This window comes from Pelmatolapia mariae, linkage group LG9 (assembly GCF_036321145.2).
Source record: "Pelmatolapia mariae isolate MD_Pm_ZW linkage group LG9, Pm_UMD_F_2, whole genome shotgun sequence".
NCBI lineage: Eukaryota > Metazoa > Chordata > Actinopteri > Cichliformes > Cichlidae > Pelmatolapia > Pelmatolapia mariae.
In genome coordinates, this window is record NC_086235.1 from 14,563,005 (window position 1) to 14,579,025 (window position 16,021).

A 16,021-nucleotide genomic window follows, 5' to 3' on the forward strand; every position below is an offset into this window, starting at 1 on the left:
AATGTACTTTTAAAATCTAAATTTAGTTTTCAAAGTCCGTGTTACGTAAAGCACAATGACTCTGTCATGAAATCGGATGCACTTGTTCTTCCTTATTTTTGTAATTTTCACAAAACAGTGGCCACTTTGCCCACATGAAACATTCGCTTTTCCAAAGCTCTGTCTCTCTTTAAAGAAAATTTGACTGAAAGCTAATTGATGAGGATCAAGAGCATCAAATGTGTCTTTTAAAGGTGATTTGCTTATTGAAAAACCTTTAAATAAACTTTCAGGACATATTTGTAATTATTAGTAAACAGGGGCAGAGAACATGTGTGGAGAGATGGCAGGTAGCACTTAATATATGCTGTATGCACTTTATTGTTATACTTACTTTACTATACTTAAATGTTGAGACACCCTTCATTTTGTTTCATATTTTGCCAGAGAAGTGGTAAATGGGTTTATTGAAGTGCAAATATGGCACAAACAGAGTTTATACAACTCTAATGAGCTTCAGCACAGTCTGCACTCTTTTAGTTTACTTGTAGTTTCTTTAAGTAGTTTTCAGGAATAGTGCTCCAGGCTTCTTGAAGGACATTCAGAGCTCTTCTTTTAATGTTGGCTGCCTTTTGTTCAGTTCTCTGTACAGATGATCTCATATTTCTTTAGTAATGTTGACGTCCAGGCTCTGGGGAGACCAGTCCATGACTAATCGTGTTCCATTATCAGTATGCGTTTACTGCGCTGATATTGTCATTGCTAGTCTGAAAAATGAAGCCGTTGTCGATTAAATGCTTTCCAGATGGTATTACGTCACAGTAATATAGTATTATATGTAATACCATACCCGATGATACCTTTCTGCCTTCATAATTTAATCAGTTTTGGCAAGATCTCCTAACACCACTGGCTGAACTGCAGCCCCAAACTATAAAAGAGCATCTACTATGATGGCTATAGACACTGACTGTTGTACACTCACTCTCCTGACCTGATCTGTATATATTTACAAAAAGGTGAACTAAAAATTAGAATTCATAACTCCAAAGACCCGTTACCACTGATTTTCAGTCCAGTTCTTGACAGTCACCTTTCCACTGAGACCAGTGAAGAGTAAGTAGGTGGATCAATCAAAGGGTCAGATGTATCTCTCAAGTCTTTGCTTCTTTTTGTTCCCAATTTCTAAGGACATGAGATCCAGTTTATACTGTGTATCTGCTGTAAATAGTTTTTTAGGTCTGCCACTTTTTTGGTACTCCACTAGTCCAGTTTGCGCAAATTGTTTAAGGAGAATTTCACACCATGCCGAGATAAGCCAAGTTTTCAGCTAATAGCTCTTTGGAAATAGCGTGTTGGTGCAAAAATGCTATTTTTTAGCCCGTCAAGGCATTTTTTTGTAGATTCAACTAGAGAAATGAGAACAAATTATGTGTTTTTGCGACAGGCTGCTGGTAACAAAGTGCCTAAAGATACAATTTAAAATTGGTTCTTTTCCAAGTTGTCTGTTATGTGAAGCATTAAAACCCCAGAGTGTGTTGTATAACGGTGTGTTTTTTCTCCTGAATTTCACTTTTCATTTATATAAAGAAAATGAGTGTTGAAGGATATATACACCTGATTTTAGCACCTAGATGCATGTTTGCAAGTTTTGCCACTTGTTATAATAAAAGTAACAGCACTCAAAATAAAAAGAAACCATTTAAAAATTCTGAGAAAATGGATAAAGTAGCTTGAACCATAAGATGTGAGATAGTATGGTGACTTGTGGGGCATTTTATCCTGGGAAAGTGCAGTGGCAGCCCTCGGTACATCTTCATCGCTGGCTCATTAGCCACTGCCCTGCCGAGGCTCAGCTACTTCATGCAAAGCACTCTTGCAAGAAAACAGGAAAATATGGGCCATCCAGTAATATAGGCCTCATCCTCTGCTTCAAGAGCAACACATACACACATGCTACAATTTTATGAATGTAGTTCTAATTCATGAACTGCTGAAAGTCACTGCAATGCAGAGATTTCTGTCACTTATTTTTCACACTCGGTCAGACACAGAAATAAGAGGGATGCTCAACAAAACAAACTCCGCTGTGACCTGTAAGGTTCACTGTAAACATTCAATAAACCTAACCACCGGAAGAAAATGGAACGCTCCAGAAAAAATGAATGCATATCGCAAAAAAGGAAATAACTTCACACTGTGTTGGCATTATTGATGTGATGTCTTTGGAGGAAAATATGTTGAGTGCATCAAAATTCATCAGCACATTTAGCTGTGAAGCCTGCACAGTATCGCAGAATATCCATGTTGTTTTTCACTTTCTGGAGACCTTCAACTAATGAAGCCTCCTGCTGAAGCTTTCATTAGAGAATATTTCCATGTTACCATGTTTTCGGGTGAAGATTTACATGTTTTATACACTCCAAATGAAAAAAGGAAAAAGAAAAAGTCCCTCATTGATACTCTAAGCTCCAGCAGTTCCTCTGGGACTACTCTGAAGCTGCGAATCTTTGATTATAAGTGGATTTTCTCATGTTGCTTAGAAGCTAAAACTTCTGTGAGCTAATTAATGTGTTAAAATGCTGTGATCACCTTCCCTCTAGATGAGTTTATTTAAGAACTTCTTGAATATATATTTAAGTATTTTCTTAGTTCCTTACTGGTGGCATCCATAAATAAATGAATATGCTGTGTGTTTTGAATGCATTATTTCAAATTTAGTAGTGAGCGGCACAGCTTTCAATTTTAATAGGCACTTTAAAGTAGTTAACACAGTGTAAGTAATCCCTCAGGTATAGTCTCAACATTAAAAATGTTTTGATGAATTGCAACAACCTCATTGTCTCATTCAGTTTCATTGACACGTTGCCAAAAATAAGTTTAGTTACGATTTCTGGCTCAAACAAGCATGTAAAGCTATAAGAATAAAAATGTAAGTTAAATCAATCTAAAATGAATATTGATTATTGCCAATCTCTCCATGTTCTTACAGAATTTAGGGTCACGGGGGAGGGCATGCTTAAGTTCACATCTATAGCCGATTTATAATCACCAATCAACCTAACGTACAGGTCTTTGCACTGTAAGAGAAAGTCAGGGTACATGAAGAGAACAAGTGCAAGAACATGGGACAACATGCAAATTCAGTCAGCTGACAGTTTTAAAATAGAAGTTGCAAGGCAACAGCACTAACCACTGGTACACCATACTGGCAGCACTGATTATTGTTTCTTGAATAATCATAAAGCCTACAGTAAAAATTACCTTCTTTTATATCTGATTTAAGACTTTTAAAAGATTGATGTAGCTATATGTCTTCACAACTTTTTTTTTTAAATTTTAAGCCAGATGTTATAATAAAACCTTGTCTAGCTAGCTTTGTTAGCATGCTGCATCTTTAAATGATTGTAATATTGAATGGTATGCTAATTTTGGCTAGCAAAAAACTTAAAACACGCTTACTAGAAACAATAAACCTGCCTGTGGACCAAGTGATCCTTAACTCTGTAACATTTTAAATCAACAATTGAAACACATGAGTTACATAAATATTGTTTAACAACTTTTATGCATAAAACCTGTAGCTAATAAATCCCCCAGACAATCAGTAGCTGTGGTCTCTCGAGCAGAGTAATTGTCCTAGCTTAATTTATAATTATTTTCATATTAATGGTCAATTTAAGTCCAGTATTCATCTGTGATTTACTTCTGTTTTATGTCCTCTAACTCCTGACAAAAATGCCAAGGCTAATGCCAGTGTTGCTCAGCTTCTTGCTGACACTGGCTTTCTGTGTGTATTCGTATTGCAGGTTTTTAAAGCTTTTTCACTAAAAACATCTGAACTGTGAAGTTGTCTGACTCTGAACTCCAAACTGCTGTTAGGAAAACATAAATAAAGAAGAAAGCTATATTCACAAGTACCTGCCAAGTGATTCTTAGGTTTAAGCATGAAAAGTTGCTTATTGCAGCTTTAAGCATAAAACTTAAAGAACAGAGAGCACACAGATAAATCCCAGGTTGGTACTCTTTCTAAAGGACAATGGCTGGTTTATTAAGCTGTCAAACAAGCATACACACACATAAGCACATACACCACAATGTGCAGCCAGATACAGCCCTTGGGCCCCCGCCAGCACCTTGCCTTTCTGCTGCCCATCTCTGTCTGACCACGACTGATTATACTTGGCTCTCTTTTCATTCCCGCAGAAGGTGATTGGATCTCATGGTTATGAGATGCAATATTGGTGTCAGAATGGAATAGCGTGGATGGCCCTCAGAGAGGTGTGACTCCATGTGGGACTGGATGCAGGGAAGCATGAAGACATGTTCTCTTGTTTGACAGGGGTAACCTTAATAACAGCAGAGTGGAAAAAGATGACTTAAAAAACTGTAACCTGTGTGTCAAGGGGGAAATCCTGCACTCTTTCATAGCAGCATTGTTGGTGTCTAGAAGTCTCTGTTGGTTTATTACACTTTCTTGCCCCCCCCCCATCTTCCTCCTTGAAAGAGTACAAAACACACAACTGTAATTGAGAGAAATATTAGGAAGTGCTCAGTTGACTACCTTCATCTTCATCTTCATTTAGCTACCTTTCAAGAAGAACTATCTTGGGGAAATAAAAATTCATGCTGCTAAAAAATGCTCAGCTTGTTTACTGTAAAAAACAATCCTGCTGTGTCATCAGCTTTCAAAACTCTACAAGCTATTTACCACGTTGTATTTATTGTGTGCATTTGTGGGTTCCCTTTGATTTATCGCTGCATAAATTTCTGCATTTATCTCCTCGATTGCTCTTATCCGTCAAAAAAAATATGTTTTACATAAAGTGACTTGTCTGACTTCTTGTTCGTAAAGAACTTGTGAAAAGTAGATTGATTTATCATGTACTGCCCTGCAGAAATATTTAAAGCTGGCACAGAACTGATGAAAATTTGACCACTTTGCCTGTGGCTGTTCAACGATCTTTGACAAAGTTCGCAAGAATACTTGTACACATCAATGACTCTTGAATGAGACTTCGTGAGGCCTATGCCAATTAAAGTGAGAGCACACAAGTGATGTTCAGACAGTGCGTCTGCCCCATAAAGCCCTCATTATTCCCATATCATGTTTATTTTCCCCCTTTTTTAATCTAAGCTCAGTGACCAGATCCCATACTTTCACAGCCTTGGCTGATGATTTTCTTTAAGGTAAGTGGATTCTTTAAAACACAAGGTTGATATTTCAGAAGCCTTATTGGGTTATAAAAACCTGTGGACTGTGATCCTCTACAGTTGACTCTGATGTTAACCAAAGATAAGTCCATATTTAAAGCTCACTAACAACATATTTAACATATAAGGACTCCAGAATGGGATTCCTGTGGATCTGAAGTTAGAACTAGCGCAAGAAACAATTATAGCAACATGTTGACCTATTTTTCGCTTACAGCATCATTAGTTTTATCACCACGTATCATAGACATAAGCACACGATAGTGTTTAACACTTGGTGGGTCCCTAGCTCCCTCTGAACATCAATATTTTAGAGTTCTGAGGGATCCCAAGGTATTAGGTAGAGTAAAAAAGTAGCATTAGTTGAAGTTAATTTAAAAAGTCATGAAAAATTGGAATAACAGAATAAACTACCTGTGAGAAAAAGTATTCCCTTATAGTCTGTAGGTACCCCAGTCAGTAGAATTAAGGTTATGTAAATCTGCATACTTTATTGAGAAGCCAGCACCACAGTGAATAAAAGCAGTGTGAATAGAAGAGGAGCCTAGGAGCAGGTCATCTAGGAATGACAAGGTTAGTGTTTTGATCCCTGGTTGCTTCAGTCTGCACCCCAGAGTACCCTTGAGCAAGACAGTGAACCTGAGTTGCTTTCGGTGCATTTATCTCAGTGGACAGAAAAGTATCAAAAAGTGCTTGTATGAGTGTGTATGAATGGGTGTGAATGGTTGAATGAGACATGTTGTATAAAGTGCTTTGAGTGCTCAAGTAGGGTAGAAAAGCACTGTATAAGAACCAGTACATTTCCCATTCATGTTTTTACACTTGCCAATCACTTTAGGTACACTTTGACGGAAGGGTGTGTTAGACCCCTTTTGCCTTCAGAACTCCCTTAATGCTTCATGTTATTGACATCTAGTGACCGTGGAGGCCATCTGAATACTGTGAAATCACTGTCATGTTTGGAAAAACCAGTTTGAGATGATTTGAGCTTTGTCTCATGGTGTGTTCCTCTACTGGAAGCAGTAGGATAGCACACAAGGTGGGTACGCTTGGGTCTTAAAGAGATTGACATGGTCAGCAATTATACAGAGGTAGGCTACGGCATTCAAAAAATACATACTAAGGTGTGTGCCCAGAAAATATCCCCCACACAATTAGATAGCCACCACTGCAACTGCAATAAAAAGCAAGATGAATCCATGTTTTGAATCCACGTGTTATTTACAGCAAATTTTGACCCCACAATGTTGGTGAGCTTGTGCAAATTGTACCCTCAGTTTCATGTCATTATGTTACAAGTGTGGCACCTGGTGTGGTCTTCTGCTGCTGAAGCCAGTCGGCTGAGAAGCTTAATGTTTTGTGCATTCAGAGATGCTCTTCTGCATATTTTAGTTTGAAGAAGTGGTCAAGGCGATAGAGCGTTTGTAACTGTGGCCCCCAGACTCTGGAACTCCCTTCCTTTGAGCCTGAGATCTGTGGACTCAGTGGTTTCATTTAAAAAACAGCTAAAAACCCATCTTTTTAAACTTGCTTTTGTTGGATTTCTGTTTTTATGTTTTAGCTTTTCTGTGAAGCACTTTGTGATTTTTGTCTTGAAAGGTGCTATACAAATAAAATTTCACTTACTTACTTTTATTTGAGTTATTGTTGCCTTCCTATCAGGTTATTTCTGTTCGCCTGGACGTAGCGTTAATCCTTGCGCTGTCCAGGTAAACAGTATCAACCTTTCGGAATTTACTTACCTGGATGATTGAGCATGCACAAAGATATCAGCTTGAAGGTGTCTGGCCATCCTGCTCTGACCTCTAGCATCAGTGAGTGATTTTCTCCCAGATAACTAGCTAGCATTGGATATTTTCTCTTTTTATGACCATTCTCTGTAAACCCTAGAGATGGCTATACTGAACAATCCCAGTAGATCAGCAATTTATGAAATGCTCGGTATCTAGCACAAACATCATCCCACGTTCAAATTCACCTTAATCAGCTTTCTTCCCAATTCAGATTCTCAGTTTGAACTTCTTCAGGTTGTTTTTACTAAATGCAATGAGTTGTTGCCACATGACTGTCTTAGTAAGCAGTTGACTGTAGTCACTGTAGTCACCCAGTGATCTGTAGAAGATCACTGGGTATTCATGTACAAAAACGTTTTTAAGAGCTGTATCAAAAACATTCCCCAAATGGCTTTTAAGATACATTTATTTCTGTATTTTTACAATAAAGAATCTTATACTGAAAAAACAAAACAAAACCACCTTGGTAAGTTCAGTGTAATCAGAGGTTTTGCTGCAACAAGATCACTTGTTCAAGTATGACCAGTTGAGTATGAGCAGCAGATTACAGTCACAGCAAACACAATGTTCACTTTCCTTATAAATTATCTGTAGTTGTGCCACAGACAGAAACTTTTTTTCCTTTATTTTTTTGTAGTTTTTTTGTTGTGTTTTGTTTTTGTTTTTGCAACAACACTTGTTGCAACAATGGCCGCTGGCAAACATTAAACTCCCACTTTAATGAAAGTTAGGAGGACATGCATCAACTGTGGGCCTAAAAGGCAGTCAGCCATAAAATTGATAGCGTAATTAGTGTTTGTGTTGGAGGACCAAATTGTGTGATCTTTACAAAAAAGTACTAGACAATTGATGGTTGTCAAAAACTTTACACAAGAAATACGCATTTCTTTTCTAGACTACTCGTCAAAAATAATTTGCTTGCTAAGAAAATAATCTGTTTATAATAATCTGAGAGGTACTTTGCTTAAAAGTGGCCACTTCTTTGCAGTGTAACCGTATTCCAGCAAGAAGTGCGTCACAAAGTAAGCAAACTTAGTAATGTTAGGAACACAACAACAATCTTTCCTTGAGACGGGCTGCATTTCTTTGCTCATCTTCCAGTAATTCTGGTTTAGTTCTTTCATTTTTACACCTGGATGACATCCAGGTGTAAAATATTGCGCTCGCCTGACTGTGAAAGGAACCACATTGTTTGTGTTACTTGTCAGTTTTTAACACATTGTCAATATCATGTATCTTACAGAATACACTGTGGCGCTGAGAGACTAGCTTTTAGACACCAACCTGGTGCTGAGTATTGTGGGATGAGCACTGTGCCTCTGTCTTTGTAAGTTACTAATTAGTCCCATTTGCAGCACACGCCTAGGCCATAGCAGAGGGTGACTTTGACAAAGTGCCTGAGTCGAACACTACACTTGCTCCACACTGCAATACTGCGCTTGCGATTAACTGGCAGAGTGCTAATAGCTGGTGGTGGGGGAAGCTGCTGGAAGGGTGGAGATGTGTGACCTGATGTTAGGTGGGTTGTATCCTTGCTCTTTTTCGTCTAACAAGTCTTTTACTTTGGTTCTTAATCCCAAATGAAATCTACAAGGTGCCCTTGGGAAAAGTACTTAATCCCAAATAGCTCCAGTAACTTTCAAGCAGTGCATAATGTCAGCAAAATACATACGTTACTGTGCCTAAAGAGAGGATTTTGTAATATATATTGATTGATAGCTCGTAGTTTAGTTTGAAGGTGAAGCTTAAATGGTAACGCTGTTCAGGACTGTGTTCTAATTGATGGCAAGCTCAAGGAGGTTTGAACAGCTGCCCCAAAGCCCTGCGCCATACACCTCGTCGATATGGCCATTCCTTTAGAGACAATTATCCATGCACATTAGCACTGTTAAGCATGCATGCATGGTCACAAACCTAAATAGCTGGAATAACAAGAGCAGAATTCAGTTAGTAGAAAATGACAGGTGCCTGAATGAGTGGATTAATTGCATGAGGAGGGTGGGGTGTTTGAGATGTGACATAGCATGCCTCTGAAAAAGACACGAGTATGACATCTGAATACGACAGCTACTGAAGTACCAACATATGACAGACTGAGCTTTGTCTCTTCTCGGACTAAGAATCTAATTAAACCGATATCGCTCAAATAAAAGAAAAGGCCACATTTAATCCTTGTGTACTCTGTAGCTGTGAAGTTTAGACACTGAGGTCAGTAGACGAAAGGTTTGCCGTGATCAGGCTGTGATTAAGATATTAACATGGTCCTTTTAAAAATCTTGTGTGCTTTTCTCTGCCCTCTTCTCCGAAAAGCGTGTGTCGCTGTGGCTTTGCACGGGTTCTTTTTGTGGTGACTGCACTAAATCGAAAACATTACAGCTGAAGGCTAGATATAAATCTGGCTGCCTCCTGCGGTTCAGGCAGGTAATATCGAGAGAGTGGGGAGTGGGGGGTGCAATTTTTTAATTCTAATCACAAACAACACGCACGCAAACGCACACTCGGCCGTGCGCACACGCAAGCACATTTCCTTTCAGCTTAACATTACAAATAAATGGCTCCTGTGCCCTGTGTGTAACTTGTTGGACATAATGACTTATTTGTGTAACACACCGGTCTTTTGTACTGTGGCATCATGTGGCCCTTTCACACTCTTGGGTACTTGGGAAGCTATAGTGACCCATGATTAGAGCATGATGTTTGAATGTCACTCAGTAATAAACTACCTAGGCTGCAGGTTTTATTCCCTGTTTGTGTGGCCTGTTTTTGTGTTATGGGATTTTTCCCTTGTAAGCTGGACCGCCTGAGGGGTTCAGCAAATCACATACTGCGCCCTTCATGTTTAAGTGTTCATCACCTTCATCAGTACCTCTCATAGCTGCACGCAGAGCCAGAGGGTTCCTCCAAAGCCTGCACTTTTATTTCCTCTTCGTAAGACAAATGTCAAGTATCTGGGCTTTAGCAGGGAGCGTGGCCCACCCGTCTGCCGCCAGTGGTGTGGAGACAGCTAGATAAATGCATGGCTACAATGCGTCTGGCTTGCACCGGAGGCAAGGAGTCACGGCGCAACGCTAGGCCGTGCCGTGATAGCGACAGAAGGATTTTAATCATCGCCTCTCCCCAGGAATGACACTAGCGCCGCACGGGGTAACAGAGATAGAGAGCGAGGGGGCTGGCACCCAGCAGACAAACAACAGCCTTGCAACAATGCCGTGTGGATTAGCAGTGTCGCTCGGTGAGAAGTATGTGTGCTTCTGGCCAGGCGGGAAGAGAAACATGTTGCTTCTTTTCTTTTTTTTTCTTCCCTCCAACTTGCTAGAATCAGGATTCACAGCATCATTAACCACAGCCAATATCTCTCAACCTCCAACAAACCAAGCTGATATTAAATAAGTATATCAATTGTGTGTGAAGCCGATCTATGGTTTAGTGAGAACATTCATTTGTCTCACTCCTGGCTGCACAAACTTAACATCTTTTTTTCATTTTTTTTTTTATTTCACCTTTTAGGAGCCATCCATTGCCGCTGTTATTATAATCCGACCATTATCCAGCTTCCGTCTCAGTTTTACTTCTTGTGAATCCTTAAAGATGCCTCTTTCAGGTCTGCCCATGCATTCTATGTCTCTATGGTGATGTTATGTGGAGCAGAGAACAGAAAACTTTTGTTTGTGTCTAGCTAGTATTTAGGGAGCCTTGCTGGATTGAAGGCTTGAAGTAACCTTTCTGATGCAACTCAGTAAACAGGGTTCATAGGTGTCACTACAGCAAACACCAGAGCACTGGCGGTGCTCTTTAATTGGCTACGAGGTTACATTGTGCACGAACCAACAAAAAAGTGATGAATGGATGGATGGATGGATGGATGGATGGGAAAAGAATGTGAGAGATAAACCGAACAGATGGGTGAATATCCACATACAGAGATAGATGCCTAAAATCTAAGCATAAAAGCATTAGACTAAAAAAAGGAAAGAAACAAATGACACATTTTTGTCACTGAGGCTTACCCAAAGGAGAGAAAGACACCTCTGCTTTTTTGCAGCACTGTTCATTATTATACTGAAATGGCATGTTTTGTAGAGCAGCAGCTAAAGATTATTGTTTTATTGACTAACGTCATCCCACCGTAAGCCCTGGAGCAGGGACTTTAGAGAAAAGCAGTGGACAGCTCAGTATAATTTAGCTAACTGAGCCATTTACTTAGAGCAGCCAATAACACTTTTCTGCTGGAGGGACTGTAATGACATTAATAAAGGATGGCAGAGAAAGAAAATTAAACACTTAATGGAATTGTTTATTTTCGAGTACAGCCACGATTGACGGTCAAAAAGCATCTTCATTTTTTTCTCTTGAAGTCTTGTGACCCACTTTTCTTGATTTGTTTGTCCTTCCCCCCTTTGTTTTTGGGCTGAGGTGAATTGTAAATTCTGTGTGTGCGCGCGCGTGTGTGTGTACTTTTATTCTCCCGAGAACCCGAGCTGCAATCCTTGCTCGGGTTGAAGAAAGGATGAGGATTAGGTGGGCCGTGAAGTGATGAGAGTTGTAGTTTTGAGTTAGGGAGGAAAGGTCTGTGTGTATAGCATTTTATTTGATTTTAGACCCGTTTGGTCCAAAAGATGCTTTATGCTTAAAATAAACAGCACACAGTCCTCATACATAATATTTGAATGTGGCAGAGCATAATCATCTTAATGACAGCACTTTATCAGATATATGTTGGAAAGAAACATTCATAAATGTGTTCAGAATTATTAAAATAGGGAGCTGAAAAGCTGCTGAACTACAACAAAAAAGCAAATGCAGCATGCATATTAACTAAAGGGAAAATAAATGGAACAGCTTCTTTTTACAATATTATAACATTCAGGTTGTGTTTGAACTGTTTAAATTTACACATCACTCAAACAGAGAGGAAGATTATTAATAGTACTAATTACTAATAAAGTCATGCTTTTGGCAGTCTGATGAATATCCAATATTATAGTCTTTTTAATTCTGTTTTGGCCTACATCCTCCAAAGGAAAACGTCTGGCTCTGTCATCTAAATGCTCGATTATGTTCACCAAATAGAGTCTTCATTTTGGTGTGGAGTAGGTAGCACACAGGAAATCAAAAAAGAAATTAATAAATAAAGGAGGGTTAATGAGGCTGTAAGAGCCTTGAACTTGTCATCACAAAAGCAGGATAAACATGGAACATACTAAAACTCTGGGCAGGCTGGCAAACCTCTGTAATCTATACAAGTGCCACCTTTCACATTACACTCTAAATGAGCCATTGTGCAAATGGAACTATTGATTAGTGCAGCTCTGAGTAAACATTGGTCCAAATCTATGTCTGTGAAATCTGCAAACTATTTTTTTATGTCTAAAGACAACACCGTTCACACCAAAGGGGATAGCATTTAATGAGCAAATGTGTGCATTTTTTTTATTTTTATTTTTTATTTCAATGTCATAAAACTGGACCTCAATTGCATGCCATTTTTGTGGGTAATTTAAAGGATTATGGGAAATTCTTCAGGTGCCAGTGCTAAGAAAGAGCACCCTCTTTGATCTGCTTCATCAGCCTGTGAATACGATAAAGCAACCAAAAATGATTCATTTATTCAGGAACTGTATTCTGTGGCTTTGTGTGGTTCTTAATGAGTAATCTTTCAGGTTCTGTAGGAATCTTTAATAAGTGCCATTTAATGAATGAAACACATTGTGTGGCAAGTCATTAACTTTGAAAGCAACAGTGATTGCTTTTGAAGGATTAGGGCACTTTTCTTTGCATTTAAATGTGTCGCGTTAATTTTTTTCTGGAATTATCATCTTTGTAGTCAGGAGATAAAGCTGAGATTAGAAAAATGCTGTTAATGAAAAGATTTCTCCATACGCTTTTTAATAATTTGTGCTTGTGTATCACAACTTTGTTTAATGCTGTTGTGGTGATTAAAGTATACACTGCACAGCAGCACTAATCGCATGAGCCAGTCATTGGATGTCAGTGTTGACACATCTCTGATTTTTCTGATACAGATCAATCATGACAGGGGGACAGACAGATAATGCCTCCCCTGGCAGCAAAAATGTCCCCTTGTATGTGTTCGCTTTTCTGACAGCATCTTTACATTATCCTCATCATGCTTCAGACCCCTAAACTATTTGGAGTGACGGCACATTTGAGGGCACAAAGGAGTCACAAATCATTGCCGGTGTGTAAACAAGGGACCAGTCATTATGGACAATTACTCCATGTCAAAGCATTCTCATAGTAAAGACTAGATGATTGATGTGATCAGTCTTTTCCAGTCTGAATTCAGCATCTATTTTAGCACGACTGGAGTCTTTTTACCAACTAACTTCAAAGCTGAAATCATTTTGAGGTTGATGTCATAGTTTGTAAGGTGGTGCTTTTTATGCTTTCATGTTAAAAACACAAGCAATGGATACGAGACAATTAAAGCTTTGCATCAGGGAAAGGTTCTGAGTAAATGAATCAAAATGAACATGAATGAGAAAAAAAGGTATCAGAGATAAGCCAATTTTTGATCTGTTACTTGAAGAGTAGGTGAAGGAGTACATAACATACTGTTACTGTTGGATGCTAAACTTTAAGCAACTGGATAAACAATCGATATACTTTACAAAAAAACCAAATCAGTAAATGACTGTTATAGATAGCTAAATCGATGAATAAATGTCCAGTACTGTGCTAAAGTTTTGAGCTACCCAGCATTTCATTATATTTAGCTTTCAAAGAGCCAGACATTACGTCCGTGTAGTCATCCAGGTCATGGTAGACTAAGGATCTCGGAAAGAAAATGACTAGACTTTCTTGAAGATGCTTCACCTCTTATCCGGGACGCTTCTTCAGTTCTAAAACCAAATGAGGGAGAGTCCCAGATATTTAAACCCAGGTGGGGGCTGTTTGATAAGAGGATTGTTAACCTACTATTAACCATGTGCCTCGTTGCATGAGTCAAAGTGTGGAAAAAGGCGTGGATCATTACAACCAAAGGTTTCGGGTGAAACCACCGAGATCTTGTCTCACCTTGTCATGTGACCTATTGAGGTCGCCTCACTCAAGATATGACTGAAGGTCGAGACACTTGAGGCACTTCTCAAAACTGCATTGTAGGTGGCTGACAGTGTCGTAAGCTGAAAAGCCAGACTTTCTTGTAATTTCAAAGCAGTCTTGAACAACAGTTCTACAGGTTTTCTGAAGGTCTTTCAAAGTTAATTTTTGGAAATTGGCTGCTTTTTCACTCATTTTCAGTCCAGTATGCCAAAAAACACAAGGTTTTTGTTTGTTAAACCACTTAACACAAACCTATGAATCATTTGAGCACAAAAAAGTCATCTAGCTCAAGGGATAAATCAGTGTTGTGTCTAAACATAACAGTAACTTAGCAAAGAGCCAATTTTAAATTGTATCTTTAGGCACTTTGTTACTAGCAGCCTGTCACAAAACACATAAATTGTTCCTATTTATTTAGTTGAATCTATGAAAAATGGCAAAGATAACACAGTTTGACAGGAATAAAATAGGATTTTTCCCCATCAAGGTAATTCCTAAACAGCTATTAGCTGAAAACTTGGCATATCTCAGCATGCTGTGCCCTTGTTTGAGGAAAATAGACAAGGACAAAGGAAAGAGTGGCACGCCTAAAAAACCATTTACAGCACATAGACTGTATCTTAAATTTATGTCTCTATGAATTAGGAAAAATACAACAAAGACCTGACACATACATACTGTCCTTCTCTGAAACCTCATCAGAAATGGTCTGAGGGGAAGGGTGGCCTTTAAGAAGCCATTCTTAAGAAAGTGAAACAAGAAGAAAAGGCTGAGGTATGCCAAATCACACAAGAACTGGACTGAAAATCAGTGCCAACAGGTCATTTGGAGTCATGAATCCAAATTTGAAATTTCTAGTTAAATCATTAGCAATATGTATGGATGAGGTCAAGAAAGAGGTACAACAATGAGTGTCTACAGCCATCTGTAAAAAGAGGGTGGAGGGTCTGTTATGGTCTGGGGCTACATTTCAGCCAGTTGGGTCAGAGATCCGATCAAAATTGATGGAATGATGAACATGAAAAAGTACCGTCAAATTTTGATCCACCATGCAATACCATCTGGATTGGCAACAGCTTCATATTTCAGCATGACAACGATCCCAACCCAAAGACATTGCCAATGCAGTAAGATCAGTCATGGATTGGCCTCCCCGGACCTCAACATTATTGTAGCGGTGTGGGATCATCTTGACCAAGAACAGAACAAAAGGGCAACATCCAAAGACAATCCAAACTCTGTTTTTGCCTCATATATTGTATTCCATTTATGTTTGCATGTTTCATTAAATCACTCCACCTTTATCCCATTTCCCTCACAAAGTATAAACAACTATAACTATAACTATTCTAACTATAAGTACTATACTGTCTAAATATTTGAAACCCTTCAGCTTAAACTGAGTTGGGGTTTTGGGTTTTTTTTTCTCAAACTTGACAGGCAGTTCTGGTGAAAATGAGACAAAGGGTTATATATACAAACTTGGAAACGTCCTCTCTGGTTCTTTCATCAGGTGTCATCAGAACAGCTCTGCCAAACATGGACCGGGAGACGAGGGATCAATATGTTCTCGTCATCCAGGCCAAAGACATGGTTGGCCAAATGGGTGGCCTCTCCGGCACCACCTCTGTAACGGTCACACTCACAGATGTCAATGACAACCCGCCTCGGTTCGCTCACAGTAAGACTCTTTTCCTGATTGTCCTTACTGGGTTGATTAAGCTTGTAGCCTAAATGCCATATTCAACAGCTACTCAGCAATCAGAATATAACCGGCTCCTTTCTTTCTTTTTTCCCCCTCCTGGCTGAATGAAACGTTAAAGATCTATCATTATTACTGAAAAACTTCTTGAACTTAGAGAACCAAATGAGGGCATACTTTGTAATGTATGCAATGAATGCAGCGGTGCAAAAGGCTGGGATGTTGTTTCACCCTTGGAAAAAAAAATCATTTGAATTTATTACAGTTG

At 39.0% G+C, this 16,021-nt stretch overlaps 1 protein-coding gene across 1 annotated transcript in view; it reads left to right on the top strand.

Moving 5' to 3' along the window:
• The window catches only part of LOC134634661 (cadherin-7-like), a 109,624-nt gene that overhangs the window by 51,222 nt on the left and 42,381 nt on the right, over positions 1 to 16,021 (top strand). The window contains exon 5 of the mRNA XM_063483980.1: positions 15,565 to 15,732. Within this exon, the coding sequence (XP_063340050.1) occupies positions 15,565 to 15,732 (168 nt within the window). The remainder of the gene's footprint in view (positions 1 to 15,564; positions 15,733 to 16,021) is intronic.